This window comes from Drosophila miranda (genome assembly GCF_003369915.1).
Source record: "Drosophila miranda strain MSH22 chromosome Y unlocalized genomic scaffold, D.miranda_PacBio2.1 Contig_Y1_pilon, whole genome shotgun sequence".
Taxonomy (NCBI): Eukaryota; Metazoa; Arthropoda; class Insecta; order Diptera; family Drosophilidae; genus Drosophila; species Drosophila miranda.
This window is the reverse complement of record NW_022881603.1, coordinates 22,113,823-22,135,285: the sequence shown is the minus strand read 5'-3', so window position 1 is coordinate 22,135,285 and position 21,463 is coordinate 22,113,823. Positions and strand designations below refer to the sequence as shown.

The 21,463-nt window shown below is 44.1% G+C and overlaps 1 protein-coding gene across 1 annotated transcript in view; it reads right to left on the bottom strand.

Annotated features, from left to right (window-relative positions):
* Positions 1-554: 554 nt before the first annotated feature.
* The window catches only part of LOC117191848 (leucine-rich repeats and immunoglobulin-like domains protein 1), a 34,961-nt gene continuing 14,052 nt past the window's right edge, over positions 555-21,463 (bottom strand). The window contains exons 2-10 of the mRNA XM_033396614.1: positions 9,541-10,618; positions 9,150-9,221; positions 8,868-9,077; positions 8,664-8,807; positions 7,759-8,594; positions 7,332-7,691; positions 6,981-7,262; positions 6,219-6,920; positions 555-1,070 (exon numbers count right to left, since the gene is read on the bottom strand). Of these exons, the coding sequence (XP_033252505.1) occupies positions 601-1,070; positions 6,219-6,920; positions 6,981-7,262; positions 7,332-7,691; positions 7,759-8,594; positions 8,664-8,807; positions 8,868-9,077; positions 9,150-9,221; positions 9,541-10,454 (3,990 nt within the window). The 5' untranslated portion in view covers positions 10,455-10,618 and the 3' untranslated portion in view covers positions 555-600. The remainder of the gene's footprint in view (positions 1,071-6,218; positions 6,921-6,980; positions 7,263-7,331; positions 7,692-7,758; positions 8,595-8,663; positions 8,808-8,867; positions 9,078-9,149; positions 9,222-9,540; positions 10,619-21,463) is intronic.

The window sequence follows — 21,463 nt, the reverse complement described above, 5'->3', positions numbered from 1 at the left end:
CCAGAGCAACCAAATTTGGTATCCACACTCCTGTGATATCGGACCTTGACCGTTTCGTGTCCAAATTTCGCCACACCCCCTTCCGCCCCCGCAAAGGACGAAAATCTGGGGCATCCACAAATCTCAGCGACTATTAAGGCTAGAGTAACCAAATTTGGTATCCGCACTTCTGTTAGATCTCACTACAAAACGTATATCTCAGAATTTCGCCCCACCCCCTTCCGCCCCCACAAGGGACGAAAATCTGTTGCATCCACAATATTGCACATTTGAGAAAACTAAAAACGCAGAATCATAGATAACGACCATATCTATCAGATTGCTGAATCTGGACCAGATCAGATAATTTTTATAGCCAAAAGGAACAAATAAATTTGCACTGGCTACGCAGCGCCCGACGTCACGCTCAGACTGATTTTCTGTCTCTCTCGCACGCACTCTTTGTCGTGTCGTTTAATATTAGCAGCGTCTGCCGGAGGAGAGCCATACTGACTTAGTATCGGGTATAACTGTAGAGTTGCGGTGTCCGCAGCAACTCACAACGTTCCCCCTCGTTTTGGTATATATTTTGCTGCTTTCTTAATTTGGTTTAGCCTTCTCTTAGATGTCCACTGTGGTGGCCTGCTGAATGGCGTTGTAACTGCTGGCAGCACTTCCACTGACACCGGCACCAGCACCGGAGCTGCATTTACGTGGAAGCACTTTAGGTGCTGCACCTGCCACACCACCACCACCCGCACCTGCACCACCGCCCCCATCGTAGTTGTGATTGTTGTTTTGCAGGAAATGCTGCTGATCGGCGTCGGCCACCGAATGAGTCAGCTCATACAACTCCAAGTCGTCGTACTCTGAGATGCCCAGAGCTCGTGTGGGAGCATATTGCAGATCATTGTCTCCATCTTCTTCGTCATCTGTGTGCGGGTGATTCTTATGCCTGGTGCTCATGGCCACGGCAAAGTCCTCCAGGCTGCGCTTGACTGCCGCATCCGAGCCAGTACCCGAATCCTTGCTGGACAGATGATCCTGCTGTGCCTCTAAGTCGGTTTGCTGCAGATAGCTGAGCGTCAGACCCTGCTCCAGGCAGCGTTGCTCCTGGAGCCCCCCCCTCGCTATCGCCGCATCCCAGATCGAGACTGCGCGGTCGCAGTTGCGCTGGCTGCTGCTGGGAAGGAATACCATCTAGAACAAGCTGGGACTGGTGGGGCCTCAGCATGGTGCGATTCAACGTTGTCAAATGGGTTTGATCCTTGTCCAGAGTGGAGTGCTGACTGGCGTGGGTGCGCGCTGCCAGCCGTTCGGCAGCAAGGCTCAGCAGGAACTTTCGCTTCTGGTAGCGCAGGGTGCACCAAATGATGCAGCAATCGACCAGGACGCAGGTCACAGTCAGCAGGACTATACCCAGCAGCAGAACATCCCAATTGAGATTCTCCTTGACCACCACCAGCTCCGACTGCAGGGTGAGAGTGCGCGAATTGTCCGTAATCTCGCAGCGATAGTGTCCCGCATCATTCGATTGGGCGTTCAGAATCACGAGCAGTTCCTTGCTGCTCGTAAAGTAGTAGCGCTCTCCTTCCGTGGTCGTTGGTGAGATGTCGATCGGCTTGTTCTCCTTAAACCATTCGCGGTGGGGATGCTCCAGCTCCAGCTCTGCGTTCGCTGCCTCACTGAGGCACTCAAGCACACACGTGCGCCCGACAACTACCTCCTGATGCACCAGGGGAATGGAATGCTGTGGCTTGTCTATAGTAGGGAAAGAAACATCACTAGGAGCCCCAAAAGCAGATGCTTTGCCACATGTACCATTCACCATCAGCGTGGCGTTCACCTTGATCTCGCCAGCAGCGCTCTCCGCCGTGCACGTGTAAATGCCCGAGTCGCTGGGCTTGGCGTTGGTTATGAGAAAGGCGTTTTCCTCGCGTATAACTTGAAGGCGACGCTCGGTAGCCGCTGGGAAATCAGTGGCCCCAAACTTTTGCAGAGCTATCTCCGGCATAGGGTCTCCACTGGCGGAGCACACAAGTCTGGCTGTTTCGCCGGCGTCCAGTGTGAGGTTAGAAGGCACGTGCATGAAACTGGGATGAACTTTTAAAGAGAGAACATTACGATTATTGTGAGTGAAACCGATACGATTATGTGGCATGTGGTACTTACTTCCTATGGATATCTTGAACTTTTGCGCATAGGTCGTCCCAAAGGCATTGGAGACCACACACTGAAAGCGTCCTGCACTCTCGTAGGTCACATTGGTCAGCCGTAGATATCCATAGATGCTGGTCTGATTGGTGCTCTGGTCGTGATGGATTTGAGTCTCTGTGCTGGCTCCATCGTGCAGGGCCCCTGGACGCTCCTGAATGTGCTGATTGTCGTGGCGCCACTTGATCTTTAGCTCATCGGCGGCCGCCAGTGAGGCGGCTGTGGGAGAGCTGGCAATGCATTCCAATGTGATGTTGGCACCCTTCACGGCCAACATATTGTCCGGCTCCCGTTTAAGCTTTGGTTTCGGCGAGTCAGCTAGGGAAATTTTAGCTTTAGATTATTGGATTCGGTGAAGAGGCATTGGGTCTAGGCATCTACTCACCACATATCAGCTCCGAGTTGGTCAGTGTGAGCAGCTGACGATCCAGCAGATGCTCGGGATAGCCACAGACCACGGTGGCCAGTAACTGGGGGGCCTGCATGGCAAAGTGACTCTGTAGCCACTGGCGGAACCAAATGAGCTCGCAGTCGCAAATGAAGTTCAGGGACTTGAAGATCAACTTCTGCAGTCGGAGCATGTGCTCGAACGCATTCGGCTGGATGCTGGCGAGAGCATTCGAGCCTAGATTCAGCAGCTCCAAGTTATTAAGGCCACTGAGGGCTTTGCCACTGATCTGTTTCAAATTATTGCCGTGCAGATCGAGGCGTCGCAGCTTGCGCAGGGCCTTGAACGGTGCAACGGCACTCTGATCCTCAATGATCCAGGTCAGACGATTGCGACGTAAATTTAATTCCTCTAGATTCTTAACGCAATCGAAGGTGTTTTCCTGTAGATACTGCAGTTTGTTGTGGGCCAAATTGAGCTGCTGCAATCGCTGCAAGCAGTCCAAATGCTGCGGCTTGAACTCGCTGATGGAGTTGTGCGACAGATCGAGGGACTCTAGAGACTGAGTAAACTCCCAAGTGTCCAGCTCGATGCGGGAGATAGAGTTGTTCGACAGCGAGAGGTGGTGCAGCTTTGTCAGGTTGAAAAGGCCCTGCCGGGAGAGCGAACTGATTTGGTTGTGATCCAGCTCGATGCTCTCAATGTTCCGCATGACATAGAAGACGCCGTCCTGCAGCGATCGGATTTGGTTTGACTTTAGCTGAAGCCTCTGCAGCGATAGAAGACCCCGAAACGTGGACCAGTTAATCTCCAGATGATTGTAGCTAAGTGCGCTATCCCTTCTAGCCGCCTATAGCGATAGCTCAGAGGATTCCACCTGACACAGCATTTTACTGATCTTGTTTTTACCAATTCCAATAAAAACAAGCGTCCTGCATCCTTTTGCCAGTAAAAACTGATAAAATCTATATAGTATTTATGTTTTTATATACTTTGAATAATGCATCATTTAATTAACATCCGGCTTCAATTTAATCCAATTGTAATCCAATGATTTCGTCAAAGCCAATTAATCATAAGTCAAATAAATTTCAATTTCAAACAAATAGTACGAGTAGATTATCCATTATCAAAATATCCATCGATGGTACCTGTGGAGATAATGTTTTTTATCCCCAATCGGCCGACTAATTATTTCGAATTAAATAAAACTCTGCGCAGAAATAAAATTACGATATGTTCTTTAATGCGTGACATCCAAATTGCAAGTGTGGCTTGCCTGCCCTTTACATTGCCGCTCCGATCGCTAAGCGCAGCTTCGCTCGGCCGACGTCCGTAGGCAGACGCAAAGCGGTGATAGCGAAGAGCGAGCTGGCAGAGAGCGTTTAGCAGGGCAAGCAAGCGCAAAGCTTTAACAAACAAATGAGTGACATAGACATAAGTAACAAACAAAATAAGCGGCTGAGGGCTAAGAATTAGGTGCTATTTGGCAAGCAGCTAATCGGCTGGGTTCTGCCCCGAACAGTACCCACTCCCACCCCACTCTACAGAAGTCCATTTCGTGGATCGTAGTGTTGGGTGTGGATAGACTTACAAAATTACTTGTGGTTTAGTTAGAGCTAAACTATGGGCTATTTACAGAATGAATAATGTGAGAGTGTGTGTGTGTGTTTTATGTTACGCTTAAAACTCGGGCAATCAAAATAATAAATAATATCACAAGCGAAACAAAATTATAAAATACACGATGGGTATGTCCTAGGCATACGGTACGGCTGGCTATACAGGTGATTATCAATAAGGGTTAGTTATAATAGGTATAATAGTAAATCCATTTAAATGATTTATTTCATAAATTACGAAGACACTGGTATGTTTATATAGCTGTCATACATAGAATAGCAATCAATAGCATAGGCAATAGATAAGGCCTCCTCTCTCTGGTTCGCTCTCCTTCATGGGAGTGCGATTAAACATTACAAATTTCGGTTTAAACAGTCTTTGTTCATTTTGGGGTGTGACGGGTCACGGTGGGGCAGCCACAGGCCACTTGTTTTGTTTTTATACCCGATACTCAAAATGAGTATTGGGGTATATTAGATTTGTGGTAAAAGTGGATGTGTGTAACGTCCAGAAGGAATCGTTTCCGACCCCATAAAGTATATATATTCTTGATCAGCATCAATAGCCGAGTCGATTGAGCCATGTCTGTCTGTCCGTCTGTCCGTCCCCTTCAGCGCCTAGTGCTCAAAGACTATAAGAGCTAGAGCAACGATGTTTTGGATCCAGACTTCTGTGATATGTCACTGCTACAAAAATATTTCAAAACTTTGCCCCTCCCACTTCCGCCCCCACAAAGGACGAAAATCTGTGGCATCCACATTTTTAAAGATACGATAAAGCCAAAAACGCAGAATCGTAGAGGATGACTATATGTTCTAGAGTGTAAAATCTCAACCAGATCGTATAATTATTATAGCCAGAATCAAGAAAACAATTTCATTCTTTCTTGCTCTGTCTCTCTCTAACACACAGGTTTCATGGTCGGTTTTGCCAATTGCAAAATATGAGTTCAAGGATCTCAGAACCTATAAAAGCCAGAGCAACCAAATTTGGTATCCACACTCCTGTGATATCGGACCTTGACAGTTTCGTGTCCAAATTTCGCCACACCCCCTTCCGCCCCCGCAAAGGACGAAAATCTGGGGCATCCACAAATCTCAGCGACTATTAAGGCTAGAGTAACCAAATTTGGTATCCGCACTTCTGTTAGATCTCACTACAAAACGTATATCTCAGAACTTCGCCCCACCCCCTTCCGCCCCCACAAGGGACGAAAATCTGTTGCATCCACAATATTGCACATTTGAGAAAACTAAAAACGCAGAATCATAGATAACGACCATATCTATCAGATTGCTGAATCTGGACCAGATCAGATAATTTTTATAGCCAAAAGGAACAAATAAATTTGCACTGGCTACGCAGCGCCCGACGTCACGCTCAGACTGATTTTCTGTCTCTCTCGCACGCACTCTTTGTCGTGTCGTTTAATATTAGCAGCGTCTGCCGGAGGAGAGCCATACTGACTTAGTATCGGGTATAACTGTAGAGTTGCGGTGTCCGCAGCAACTCACAACGTTCCCCCTCGTTTTGGTATATATTTTGCTGCTTTCTTAATTTGGTTTAGCCTTCTCTTAGATGTCCACTGTGGTGGCCTGCTGAATGGCGTTGTAACTGCTGGCAGCACTTCCACTGACACCGGCACCAGCACCGGCGCTGCATTTACGTGGAAGCACTTTAGGTGCTGCACCTGCCACACCACCACCACCCGCACCTGCACCACCGCCCCCATCGTAGTTGTGATTGTTGTTTTGCAGGAAATGCTGCTGATCGGCGTCGGCCACTCGGTACTCTGAGATGCCCAGAGCTCGTGTGGGAGCATATTGCAGATCATTGTCTCCATCTTCTTCGTCATCTGTGTGCGGGTGATTCTTATGCCTGGTGCTCATGGCCACGGCAAAGTCCTCCAGGCTGCGCTTGACTGCCGCATCCGAGCCAGTACCCGAATCCTTGCTGGACAGATGATCCTGCTGTGCCTCTAAGTCGGTTTGCTGCAGATAGCTGAGCGTCAGACCCTGCTCCAGGCAGCGTTGCTCATACGAAGGCGTTGTGGTCACAATAAGTCGACTGTGAGCCCCCCCCTGGCTATCGCCGCATCCCAGATCGAGACTGCGCGGTCGCAGTTGCGCTGGCTGCTGCTGGGAAGGAATACCATCTAGAACAAGCTGGGACTGGTGGGGCCTCAGCATGGTGGGATTCAACGTTGTCAAATGGGTTTGATCCTTGTCCAGAGTGGAATGCTGACTGGCGTGGGTGCGCGCTGCCAGCCGTTCGGCAGCAAGGCTCAGCAGGAACTTTCGCTTCTGGTAGCGCAGGGTGCACCAAATGATGCAGCAATCGACCAGGACGCAGGTCACAGTCAGCAGGACTATACCCAGCAGCAGAACATCCCAATTGAGATTCTCCTTGACCACCACCAGCTCCGACTGCAGGGTAAGAGTGCGCGAATTGTCCGTAATCTCGCAGCGATAGTGTCCCGCATCATTCGATTGGGCGTTCAGAATCACGAGCAGTTCCTTGCTGCTCGTAAAGTAGTAGCGCTCTCCTTCCGCCGTCGTTGGTGAGATGTGGATCGGCTTGTTCTCCTTAAACCATTCGCGGTGGGGATGCTCCAGCTCCAGCTCTGCGTTCGCTGCCTCACTGAGGCACTCAAGCACACACGTGCGCCCGACAACCACCTCCTGATGCACCAGGGGAATGGAATGCTGTGGCTTGTCTATAGTAGGGAAAGAAACATCACTAGGAGCCCCAAAAGCAGATGCTTTGCCACACGTACCATTCACCATCAGCGTGGCGTTCACCTTGATCTCGCCAGCAGCGCTCTCCGCCGTGCACGTGTAAATGCCCGAGTCGCTGGGCTTGGCGTTGGTTATGAGAAAGGCGTTTTCCTCGCGTATAACTTGAAGGCGACGCTCGGTAGCCGCTGGGAAATCAGTGGCCCCAAACTTTTGCAGAGCTATCTCCGGCATAGGGTCTCCACTGGCGGAGCACACAAGTCTGGCTGTTTCGCCGGCGTCCAGTGTGAGGTTAGAAGGCACGTGCATGAAACTGGGATGAACTTTTAAAGAGAGAACATTACGATTATTGTGAGTGAAACCGATACGATTATGTGGCATGTGGTACTTACTTCCTATGGATATCTTGAACTTTTGCGCATAGGTCGTCCCAAAGGCATTGGAGACCACACACTGAAAGCGTCCTGCACTCTCGTAGGTCACATTGGTCAGCCGTAGATATCCATAGATGCTGGTCTGATTGGTGCTCTGGTCGTGATGGATTTGAGTCTCTGTGCTGGCTCCATCGTGCAGGGCCCCTGGACGCTCCTGAATGTGCTGATTGTCGTGGCGCCACTTGATCTTTAGCTCATCGGCGGCCGCCAGTGAGGCGGCTGTGGGAGAGCTGGCAATGCATTCCAATGTGATGTTGGCACCCTTCACGGCCAACATATTGTCCGGCTCCCGTTTAAGCTTTGGTTTCGGCGAGTCAGCTAGGGAAATTTTAGCTTTAGATTATTGGATTCGGTGAAGAGGCATTGGGTCTAGGCATCTACTCACCACATATCAGCTCCGAGTTGGTCAGTGTGAGCAGCTGACGATCCAGCAGATGCTCGGGATAGCCACAGACCACGGTGGCCAGTAACTGGGGGGCCTGCATGGCAAAGTGACTCTGTAGCCACTGGTGGAACCAAATGAGCTCGCAGTCGCAAATGAAGTTCAGGGACTTGAAGATCAACTTCTGCAGTCGGAGCATGTGCTCGAACGCATTCGGCTGGATGCTGGCGAGAGCATTCGAGCCTAGATTCAGCAGCTCCAAGTTATTAAGGCCACTGAGGGCTTTGCCACTGATCTGTTTCAAATTATTGCCGTGCAGATCGAGGCGTCGCAGCTTGCGCAGGGCCTTGAACGGTGCAACGGCACTCTGATCCTCAATGATCCAGGTCAGACGATTGCGACGTAAATTTAATTCCTCTAGATTCTTAACGCAATCGAAGGTGTTTTCCTGTAGATACTGCAGTTTGTTGTGGGCCAAATTGAGCTGCTTCAATCGCTGCAAGCAGTCCAAATGCTGCGGCTTGAACTCGCTGATGGAGTTGTGCGACAGATCGAGGGACTCTAGAGACTGAGTAAACTCCCAAGTGTCCAGCTCGATGCGGGAGATAGAGTTGTTCGACAGCGAGAGGTGGTGCAGCTTTGTCAGGTTGAAAAGGCCCTGCCGGGAGAGCGAACTGATTTGGTTGTGATCCAGCTCGATGCTCTCAATGTTCCGCATGACATAGAAGACGCCGTCCTGCAGCGATCGGATTTGGTTTGACTTTAGCTGAAGCCTCTGCAGCGATAGAAGACCCCGAAACGTGGACCAGTTAATCTCCAGATGATTGTAGCTAAGTGCGCTGAAAAATACGTGAATCAGATAGTTAAGATCTTGGGAAAATCATAATTCATCAGCGACATCAGCTTACAGCTTCTTCAAACGGTTAAGATTCTTGAACACGCCCACCGGCAAGCTGTTCAAGCGATTGTTGTTCAGCTCAAGGTCCGTCAGGTTGTTCAGTGCCGCAAACGAGTGCTCATCCACATTGGCTATCTCATTCCAGTTCAGTATTCTACAAAAGGAAATGAGTTACGGACTGCTTTCACTGCTGGTACACTCCTTGGACACTCACAAGTGCGCTAGGCGCGTTGACTTGGGAAAAGAGTTGACCTCGATGCTGTGCAGCTGATTCCTGGACAAATCCAGGGTCTTGAGCATGGGCAGTACTGCCAGAGCCTCGCTGGAGATGCTTCGTATTCGATTGTTGGCCAATATCAAGTGCTTGAGTCCAGTCAGCCCCGTGAACTTGGGTATCACCTCCAGCAAGTTGCGTTTCAGTGTTCTGAACGAGAGAGCGATTAAGGTTAGTGAACACTCTAATAAATGGAGAGTAATTGCGAGAGTAAACACTTACACCTTCACCAGATTGGACAGATTTCGCATATCCAGGACGGTCGTGTCGTTCAGCTTGTTATTCGCCAGATGCCTGGGAAGCGGGAATAGAGATATAACTTAATTGATTGCATTTTTGCGAAAATCCCCGGCTTGACGAATGCACTTCAATAACGCCATAATTATCGACGCGTGGCAGCCGATAAGAAACGAACGAAACAGCTTTTGCATAATTTTGCCATGCATTAAATTGATTAAAAGCGCGACGATAAAATCGCAGCCCCCACCCGAAAAAATGTGAAAAATGGGAACAAATTTCGTGGCGAGGGTTGTTCCACACACTCCAATTTATGCTGTTGGGGGTGGTGTTTGTCATTTCATCCCCCCTACGTGGCATAGATAATAATACTAACAGAGTCTGAACATGGTTGGGAAGGGCGGGCACCCTCTCCAGATGCAGCTTATCACAGTCGAACAGGATATTCTGGCACTTGCACTCCTTGGGGCAGTTGATGTTGTTGTGGTTCGCATTGGACGCTGCCGCGGCGGCTGCCAGTTCCTTCTCCGCCTGCTCGTACTGATCGCCATCGTCCGCCACGAATCCGTTGGTCTCCAGCGAAGCGAATTGAATGGACGAGAGCTGCTGGGGAGATGTGGCTGATGCGGCCAGTGGGACATGCAGTGCGGCCAGATCATCATCATCCATGTCCACTTCTCCATCGGATTCGTCCTCGTGCAGCGAGAGGAAGTGCTGGCGGGACGAGGCGAGGCCGAGATTGGTGTAGTCCCCACCTCCTCCTCTCGCTCCTGCGCCTGCACCATTCTTGGCCAGCATGGCAAAGAGCTGTTGCTGCGGCAACTGGTTATTGTAGGAGGCTCCGCCCGACTTCAGGAAGGCCGCGCCCAATCCACCAGCGGATGCTGTCGAAGGCGGCCCCGACGCCGATGCTGGCGCCTGTGCGGAGCTTTGACAAATTGTGCTCGCTGTTATCAGTAGAATGTACGTAATTAGCAGTAATTTAGTGATTTTATTGAAATCATTGGTTGTAGAATAATTGCAATTATCATTATTGCGACTCGTTGTTGCTGCTTCCCTTGCTCTTTCTGCTGTTGCTTCTGCTTCAACGTCGTCATTGGCATTGTCGTTGTGTTTGCGTCGTCTGCGTCGTCGTCGCCACTTCGTGCCCAGCAGCAGCGAAGCAAGGCCTGACAATACCAGCAGCTTTCCACTGCCACTGCCTCGGCCACTGCTTGTAGCATTGTTGTCGAATATACTCCAGTTCTCCTGCTGCTGTTCTACTCCATATTTTATGGCCGAAACGTCCATTTTGCTGTGGTTTTTATTAAATTCGTCAATTTCCAAATGGGAGGCCACATTCAAAGAGCCGTTATTCCTGCGAATGTCACTCGGCGACGCTGGCACGGACCAGTGTTGCGAAGCATCGTCGGTTGTCCGAGTGCTGCCGAGTTATCCCTCGCATGATGTCGTCGCTGCAAGGAGAAAGGAAGGAAAGGAGCACATTGAGCGTCAATTAAAAAAATAACAGAAATTTAAATGGTGCAAGGTCTCTGGCACTCTCTGGAAAAGGGTGGGGCGAAATTCTGAGATATACGTATTATAGTGAGATCTAACAGAAGTGCGGATACCAAATTTGGTTACTCTAGCCTTAATAGTCTCTGAGATTTGTGGATGCCCCAGATTTTCGTCCTTTGCGGGGGCGGAAGGGGGGGTGGCGAAATTTGGACACGAAACGGTCAAGGTCCGATATCACAGGAGTGTGGATACCAAATTTGGTTGCTCTGGCTCTTATAGGTTCTGAGATCCTTGAACTCATATTTTGCAATTGGCAAAACCGACCATGAAACCTGTGTGTTAGAGAGAGACAGAGCAAGAAAGAATGAAATTGTTTTCTTGATTCTGGCTATAATAATTATACGATCTGGTTGAGATTTTACACTCTAGAACATATAGTCATCCTCTACGATTCTGCGTTTTTGGCTTTATCGTATCTTTAAAAATGTGGATGCCACAGATTTTCGTCCTTTGTGGGGGCGGAAGTGGGAGGGGCAAAGTTTTGAAATATTTTTGTAGCAGTGACATATCACAGAAGTCTGGATCCAAAACATCGTTGCTCTAGCTCTTATAGTCTTTGAGCACTAGGCGCTGAAGGGGACGGACAGACGGACAGACAGACATGGCTCAATCGACTCGGCTATTGATGCTGATCAAGAATATATATACTTTATGGGGTCGGAAACGATTCCTTCTGGACGTTACACACATCCACTTTTACCACAAATCTAATATACCCCAATACTCATTTTGAGTACCGGGTATAAAAAGAGAAAAGGAGAAGAGGAATGTATATGCAACAAAATATATACATACATATAGTGACATGTCCATAATTCCCCACATCCCATACACATTATGTTTATGTACAATTCATCCACCCCATCCACACAAGTAACAGGACCCCACTAAAGAATCAATAACTGTTTCTTCCCATACTCCAAGCTAGGGCCCCCCATAATATAAACAATGGACCACATTGTTTCATCAACATTAGAACCACGCCACTCTCGAGAAATCGATTCTTTAGAATCACGCCACTCATGAGGACCAATCAAAGCAAGACATAAAACCAAGGAGTATCACATTCCTAGCTCCGTCATGTAATGCAACACCGATCGCCAGCAGTGGATGCCTTTCATCAAAGCCGACGCATCCCCAAATATCGATCCAGGCACGTACGCCACCGACACGAAGATGCAGCCGAGGACAGCAACGCCCGAAGCCAGAGTCGGGAGTTCCAAGAGAAGGGCTCATGGAAACTAGCCAGCAGCAGAGAGATCAGTTCCGTTTGAGACAAGCAGACCCAAAGTCAAGTCGGGGAATTCATTTAAATCTTGTGACATAAAGATATTTAAGTTGTAAAATAAAAGTCTTTTTTAAAAAACTTAAAATCGAGTTGCGGATATTTAACTGGCGCAGTCGGTAGGATTTCGTTTAAAATTAACTCCTATATTTCGGTAATGGTCAGCTTGTGTAATTTCTAATTACTGTGATCACGTAATCCCGGAATCGTTAATAAAATTGTGAAATCCGCCAAAGAACCTATGTGTTACGAGCACATACGATTTGCAAAACTAAAATTAAGTGAACTGAAGTAAGCGGAGATAGTGATCCACCAAGAACAGTGAAACACTAAATACAAAATCAAAAAACTTACAAGTGAACCAAAATAAAGTTAAAAACTACTGAAAACAAAACAAAACCCAATCAACACCAAAAACATGGCGTTACCACCACTATCATTGAGCGAAATCCACTTGAACCAGGCACTGCTGTCGATCAGACAAATACCTGCCTATGACGGTTCATCTGGACAGCTAAGCTCATTTATCAAACGAATCGAATATGTATGCGGATTATATCCAACTGAAGATCTTCGCCAACAAAGGATCCTATTTGGAGCGACCGAGATCCAACTGTCAGGAGAGGCACAACGCATATCGCAAATGATACAACCCAACACGTGGCTCGAACTGAAGACGGCGCTGATCAACGAGTTCAAAAATCACACACCATATGAAGAACTCTTACGACAACTATACACCACCAGATTCAACGGCAGTCTTCGTAAGTTTATAGAAGAATTATAGATAAAAGCATTATTAATAAACAATAAGCTAAACTTAGAAAACATACCAGAAAATAATGTCATTTATAAAAACGCTTTGAACAACACAATTAAAGATGTCATTACTCGAAAACTTCCTGACAGAATGTTCATGACCTTAGCAAGAAAAGATATTACCACATTGTCTAATCTTAAGAAGGCAGCACAAGAAGAAGGATTGTACGAAGCTAGTACAACAGATTCAGGTACAAATAAAGATCAATCGAAATCGTCTCAATCAAATCGAAAGAATGTTGGAAACTATTATCCAAATTATAATACTACTAACTATCACAATCAAACTCAGAGTTCATCTGGAACAAATCAGACTAATCGAACAAATCAAAATCAAAATTCCCAAAATCCTGGATTATACAATGAGTTCAAAAATTCCTTGAATCAAGGTAGGGCTCAGAATCCATTCAATCAGCAAATATCTCAAAACCAAGCTAGTGGGAGTGGACCCAACCAACCTACTAAAAGAGGGAGGGAGAGCCAGAGTGGCCAAACGAAGATGGACGTAAATTTTCATCAAGCCGCCTCGGAAGAAACCGAGGAGGACCCTATATAAACATTACCATTAATAAAAGAATATTAAGGTGTATCGCTGACTCGGGATCATCGATCAACATCATGAAAGAAAATTATACAGATTCCGAGATAAAAGACATACCATCAATGGACCTGTCCGTTTAACTAAGAGTATAATGAGGAATGCGAACAAAAAAAGTCCGTCCGAACAAAAGTTCTACATACATAACTTTTCCGAAAATTATGATATTTTATTAGGAAGAGAATACTTGATGGCAAGTAAAGCCGTCATCGATTACAGAAATGACACTGTAACACTAGGAGCTAGGTCGTACCCAATCATTCAGAGTGGAGAAGCTATTGAAGCCGGCAAGACCGCACAGAAGTGCACTGATCCCTCTACAAAAGAAGAGAAGATCGCACCTAAGTGCCTTGACCCATCTCCAGAGGGAGATCAATACTTCGCTTCCGCTCTAGACAGTGAATTAAGGGAATGTAATCAATTAAGATTGGAACACTTAAACGACGAAGAGAGGGAAGAGTTAAAGAAGGTCTTATATGAGTTTAAGGATGTGCAGTACAGAGAAGGTGACAATTTGACTTTCACAAGTACAATCAAGCACGAGATCAAAACTCAACATGAAGACCCGGTCTACAGACGACCATACAAATATGCCCAGATACATGATCAGGAGGTAAACCAGCAAATCAAAGATATGATCAGGCAGGCAATAATTCGAAAGTCGAATTCTCCTTACTGCTCGCCCATATCTATGATTCCGAAGAAGATAGATGCTTCAGGAAAGCAAAAATATCGAATGGTAGTAGACTATAGAAGTCTAAATGAAATAACAGTTAAGGACAAATTCCCAACTCCACGAATGGATGAAATCCTAGACAAACTAGGTAAATGTCAGTATTTTACGACAATCGATTTAGCAAAAGATTTCCATCAAATACCCATGGAACCTAGCTCAATCCCCAAAACTGCGTTCTCCACTAAGCATGGACATTACGAGTTCACTCGTATGCCTTTTGGGCTAACCACTGCCCCAGCTACCTTCCAAAGATGTATGAACCATCTGCTAGAAGAGTTAATCTTCAAAGATTGCTTTGTATACTGAGATGACATCATTATATTTTCCACTTCATTGGAAGAACACTTGTTGTCACTAAGGAGAGTATTTGGAAAGTTGAGAGACGCCAACTTGAAGCTACAAATGGATAAATGTGAATTCATGAAAAAGGAAACTGAATTCCTAGGTCATGTAGTCACTACTGAAGGAATAGTACCAAATCCAGGCAAAATCTCTGCCATTGTCAAATTTCCAATACCAGAAACGACTAAACAAATAAAGTCATTCTTAGGTTTGTGCGGGTTCTACAGGAAATTCATTCCTAATTTTGCAAACATAGCAAAACCCATGACACTCAAACTAAAGAAAGGAGCTGTCATAGACCCCAAGGAAGAGGCATTTGAGAGACTAAAAGTACTCATCACCTCAGACCCTATCCATGCGTCCCCAGACTTTGACAAAATGTTCACGGTAACAACCGACGCTAGTAACATAGCATTGGGAGCGGTTTTGTCACAAGAACACAAACCGATCTGCTACGCTAGCAGAACCGTAAATGAACATGAAATAAACTATTCAGCCATCGAAAAGGAATTATTAGCGATCGTATGGGAAACCAAGTATTTCCGTTCATACCTGTTCGGTAGAACATTCGAGATACAAAGCGATCATAAACCCTTGATTTGGTTGAACAACCTCAAGTAGCCAAATATGAAATTACAAAGGTGGAAAATAAAACTGAATAAGTTTGATTTTAAAATGAAATATCTACCAGGCAAAGAAAATCATGTAGCTGATGCCTTATCAAGGGTAAAGATTAATGAAAATCTCCTTGGAGAAGCTTCCAATAGCGTTGGTGCAACTGTACATAGCGCACAGGAAGACAATCTAAATCACATTGCTATCACGGAAAGACCAATTAACTATTACAATCGGCAAATTGAGCTAATAAAAAGCAATGAAGATAAGGTAGAAACAATTCGTTATTTTCACAAGCTAATCATCAAGATCACGTATAAGGAAATGACTAACACCTTAGCGAAGGATATAATAAAGGAATATCTATGCACCAAAAAGAGCGCATTATATTTCCATAACGAAATAGATTTTCCTCCATTCCAAAAAGCCTATTTAGAAATCATTAATTCTAACAATATAACCAAAGCTATTAAATCAAGCACGAAACTCCTAGATATTCAGAATTACGCTGAATTTAAAGAAACCATATTAAAGAATCATAAAGGCTTACTCCATCCAGGGATAGAGAAAACCGTCAATTGGTTTAGGGGAAAATACTATTACCCGGATTATCAAAAACTAATCCAAAACATCATAAACGAATGTCCTACTTGTAATATTGCCAAAACAGAGCATAGAAATACGAAGTTGGCATTCGAAACTACACCGGAAATACTGAACATCAGAGAGAAATACGTCATAGATTTCTATATGGTTGGTAACCAACAGTTCTTATCATGTATTGACGTATACTCGAAGTTTGCCACTCTTGTAGAAGTAAAAAGTCGTGACTGGTAAGAAGCAAAAAGAGCCATCATGAAAGTTTTTAACGAGATGGGCAAACCAATTGAAATCAAAGCCGATAAAGATTCAGCTTTTATGTGCACAGCATTGCAAGCATGGCTGAATACGGAAAACGTCAAAATAGAGATCACTTCCAGCAAAAATGGAATATCTGACGTAGAAAGATTTCATAAAACAGTAAATGAAAAATTAAGAATAATATCTAGCGAGGATAACCCAGAAGATAGATTCACGAAGTTTGAATTAATTCTTTATACTTATAATCATAAAACCAAACATAATACCACAAATAGGACACCAGCTGATATATTCATTTATGCAGGCTCACCTGATTATGACACCCAACTAAATAAAGTGAATAAAATCACTCAATTAAATAAAAACCGCATAGAGTATGAAGTAGATACCCGCTATAAACTATCACCTCTAGTTAAGTCTAAGGTAACAAATCCTTTCAAAAGGACGGGCGAAATTAGACAGGTAGACGAAAAACATTATGAAGAAAAGAATAGGGGTAGGAAAATAACTCATTATAAATCAAAATTCAAGAAAAAGAAGAAATCTAATAGAAGCATATATAATAATTCCAGAGAAACCGAGGAAGTTAATGGAATCGGCGAACTTCAACACAATTAAAATCCTCATCTTCCTCATAATTACCATCGTAATGGCACAGGGCCAAAACATAGAAATAAATCCTATAAAATCCCAAAACGGATATATGATATTCAAAACTGGATCGATTAACATACCTATCAATTACGAATACCATTATCTAACTGTTAATGTAACTAAAACCGAAGAACTATACCAAAATTTATTAATGCAAGCCACTAAATTCCAGGACATAATCCAAATAAAATATCTAGTAGACAAATTGCAAAGAGAAATGAACGGGCTAAAAATAACCAAAAGAAATAAAAGAGGCCTAATCAATATAGTAGGAACAGCCTACAAATATCTCTTTGGAACACTAGATCAGGAAGATAAAGTCGATTTGGAACAAAAAATAGAAAATTTAGCCAGCCATAGTATTCAAATGAATGAACTAAATTTGGTAATAGATGCAGTTAATAGCGGAATAAACGTTATAAACAAACTAAATGAAGAAAAAGACAGGAATCAACAAACAGAAATTTTGATATTCAATCTACAACATTTCACAGAATATATCGAAGATATAGAACTAGGTATGCAATTAACTAGGCTCGGTATATTTAATCCAAAATTATTAAAACAAGACTACCTGAAACAAATAAATTCTGAGAAAATACTAAATATAAAAACCTCCACATGGCTAAAATCCGATACCAACGAAATTCTAATAATTTCCAACATTCCCAAGGACATTACAAAAGTACCAATCTATAAAATCGTTCCGTATCCAGACGAATTAAATAACATGTTAACAGATATGACATACGACAAGTACTACATAAAAAATGAAGAAGTATTTGTTAAAGAAACTAGATTGAAAACCAATGACAATTGTATAAAAGGAATTTTAATGCAAATTCCCACTAAATGTCCATATTCCAAAACTTTTCAAAACTTTCAAATAAACTTTATTGAACCCAATATACTAATCACATGGAATCTTCCAAAAACAACGCTAAACCAGAATTGTGTAAACCAAGAAATAATAGCGGAAGGAAATACCATTATAAAAATCTACAACTGTTCAATCCAATTAAATGAATTTACAATATCAAACACAATGTTAGATTTTGCCCAGAATGTTTATGTCAACAACAACATAACTAAAATAAAACCACTGTCGTATGTCCAAACTAATGAAATAATTATGCAATACACCAAATATAGTAACCTATTACAAATAAGTCTACTAATTTCATTTGTCATAATTATATTAGTACTACTAAGTTATGTAGCTGTTAAATTTAAGAAAACTTCTAAAAGAGTCACGGTTAAATGTATTAACCCTATAATAGAAGCAGAAGAGGAACCAACCTCAGCCACCGCACTTGACACCCCGTCACTATACCCGAGGGTAATCGCCTAGGGACAGGCTAATAACAAACGTTGGGGGAGTGACATATCCATAATTCCCCACATCCCATACACATTATGTTTATGTACAATTCATCCACCCCATCCACACAAGTAACAGGACCCCACTCAAGAATCAAGAACTGTTTCTTCCCATACTCCAAGCTAGGGCCCCCCATAATATAAACAATGGACCACATTGTTTCATCAACATTAGAATCACGCTACTCTCGAGAAATCGATTCTTTAGAATCACGCCACTCATGAGGACCAATCAAAGCTAGACATAAAACCAAGGAGTATCACATTCCTAGCTCCGTCATGTAATGCAACACCGATCGCCAGCAGTGGATGCCTTTCATCAAATCCGACGCATCCCCAAATATCGATCCAGGCACGTACGCCACCGACACGAAGATGCAGCCGAGGAAAGCAACGCCCGAAGCCAGAGTCGGGAGTTCCAAGAGAAGGGCTCATGGAAACTAGCCAGCAGCAGAGAGATCAGTTCCGTTTGAGACAAGCAGACCCAAAGTCAAGTCGGGGAATTCATTTAAATCTTGTGACATAAAGATAATTAAGTTGTAAAATAAAAGTCTTTTTTAAAAAACTTAAAATCGAGTTGCGGATATTTAACTATATACATGTGTCGCTGTGTATAGTAATAATAAAAATTAAAAAGAATCTACAAACACAGCCAGAGCGGCGCAATATATGAAATAAGAGACTTCAAGTTGAAGTCAACCCCAGCGTCCGTCCCATATGTAGGAACGAGTGGCGGATACAAAATATCCACCACTCATTTGTTTTCTTTTTCCTATTTTCAAGGTACATAGTGGAGGGATCAAGTTACACGTTCCTCCACAGCTGCCACAATAAAGACCAACAAATAAACGAATAAACAAAACTGCTAATAAAATAAAAAAAGAGAAGGAAAAGAGAAAAAAAAAACACAGCATATCACTTTATATCAAAACAACATTGCGCACCACAAAAATCGGTGGCGAAAAAAAAAACTTTTCTATACCCTTTATTAACATGCCACTGGGTCCACGCAAATATACATTATAAACGATACACTAACCACATATATTACAGACTTCAACAATTTTAAACAAATTCCCTCAAAAAGGGGAACGACAAACAAGTAAAATAAATTGTTGTACACATTTTACCACTTTACACTTTTACTCTATTTAAGAATTCATATACAAAAAAAACGAGGGGGAACGTTGTGAGTTGCTGCGGACACCGCAACTCTACGGTTATACCCGATACTAAGTCAGTATGGCTCTCCTCCGGCAGACGCCGCTAATATTAAACGACACGACAAAGAGTGCGTGCGAGAGAGACAGAAAATCAGTCTGAGCGTGACGTCGGGCGCTGCGTAGCCACTGCAAATTGATTTGTTCCTATTGGCTATAAAAATGATCTGATCTGATCCAGATTCAGCAATCTGATAGATATGGTCATTATCTATGATTCTGCGTTTTTAGTTTTCTCGAGTGTGCAATATTCTGGATGCAACAGATTTTCGTCCTTTGTGTGGGCGGAAGGGGGTGGGGCGAAATTTTGAGATACACGTTTTATAGTAAGATCTAACAGGAGTGCGGATACCAAATTTGGTTACTCTAGCCTTAATAGTCTCTGAGATTTTTGAATATCCCCAGATTTTCGTCCTTTGCGGGAGCGGAAGGGGGTGTGGCGAAATTTTGAAACAAACTCGTCTCGGTCCGATATATTAGGAGTGTGGATACCAAATTTGGTTGCTCTAGCTTTTGTAGTCTTTGAGATCTAGGCGCTAATGTTTTACTCTAAGCAAAGCCGCCTATGCTACGTGTGTGTTAGAGAGAGACAGGGCGAGAAAAAATAAAATTGTTTTCTTGATGCTGGCTATAATAATAATACGATCCAATTCAGATTCCGCAGTCTTAAAGATATGGTCATTCTCTACAACTCTACGTTTTTGGTTTTCTCATATCTTTAAAATTGTGGATGCCACAGATTTTCGTCCTTTGTGGGGGCGGAAGTGGGCGGGGCGAAGTTTTGAAATATTTTTGTAGCAGTGACATATCACAGAAGTCTGGATCCAAAACATCGTTGCTCTAGCTCTTATAGTCTTTGAGCACTAGGCGCTGAAGGGGACGGACAGACGGACGGACGGACAGACAGACAGGGCTCAATCGACTCGGCTATTGATGCTGATCAAGAATATATATACTTTATGGGGTCGGAAACGATTCCTTCTGGACGTTACACACATCCACTTTTACCACAAATCTAATATACCCCAATACTCATTTTGAGTATCGGGTATAAAAATAATATAATAATAGAATATATATTAATATACATACAGAATAATATATACACAATACACACAATATATATACACAATACAAACAGTAATATACACACAGTACACACATTAATATATACATAAATAAGTTAAGTTCCCATTTCCCATTTGAACTAATGCTAAGTAAAGGAAAGTCAAATTTTTAATACTAGTAGTCTCTTCTGCAAATGTCTAAGGGTAACATAGTCAGCAAGACCAAGTCTAGACTAGGCCTTAGGAGCAGCACAAGCTTACCAGAAATAAGGGAAGAAGCAGAACCCCCACGGACAGTAACAATGACGGACTCTGGTAACGTAACCAACCAGTCTAGAAGCAGTAGCCCTGAAGTGGGGTTAGCGGCTAACCTAGAAACTGCTAGCACGTCCCTCAACACTTCCATCAGCATGACCCTTAACCCGACCGATATACTGGCTTTCGTGAAGCAACTACCGACTTTCGACGGAACCCCCGGTACCCTAGACAGGTTCATCACCAGCGTAGAGGAGGTCATTATGCTAATTAGGGGGACAGACCAGACACCGTATGGGTAATTGCTACTACGGACAATTCGGAACAAAATTTCAGGGAGAGCGGACCAAGCGCTAAGCAATCTTGGTACCAAACTCGAATGGGACAATATCAAACTGAATCTAAACCGCATGTACGGTTGCAAGAAAACAGAACCCATAATCATCCGAGAAATCCAAAATCTTCCTAATAACTTGCCATTGGGGAAACTTTTCTTCGAAATCACGAAGCTAAGGAGCCAACTGTTGAACCTTGCCCCCACTAATGGCCACCAGTTGGAAGGCACAAGTGCGGCGGATAAGAAAACCTTTTACGACGGGATATGTCTCCACGCATTCTTAGTGGGGCTCCGTGACCCCCTCAAAATCATGATCAGAACTAGGAACCCAGCTACCATCGAGGAGGCATACGAATGGTGCCAAGCCGAAAGAAGCTTCTATTATCAGGGGTAGATCAGGGCACAAAGTACCGGTAACAACGTAAATAGAACTAGACCATATGAAAGAAACCCCAACCAAACTTATAACACACCCAATCCTAGATGAAACAATAATTCCTCCAACTCCCCGAACTCTAACCCATTTAGACAGCAGCAGAACCAAAATCAGAATCGCCAACAGACCAGGCAAAA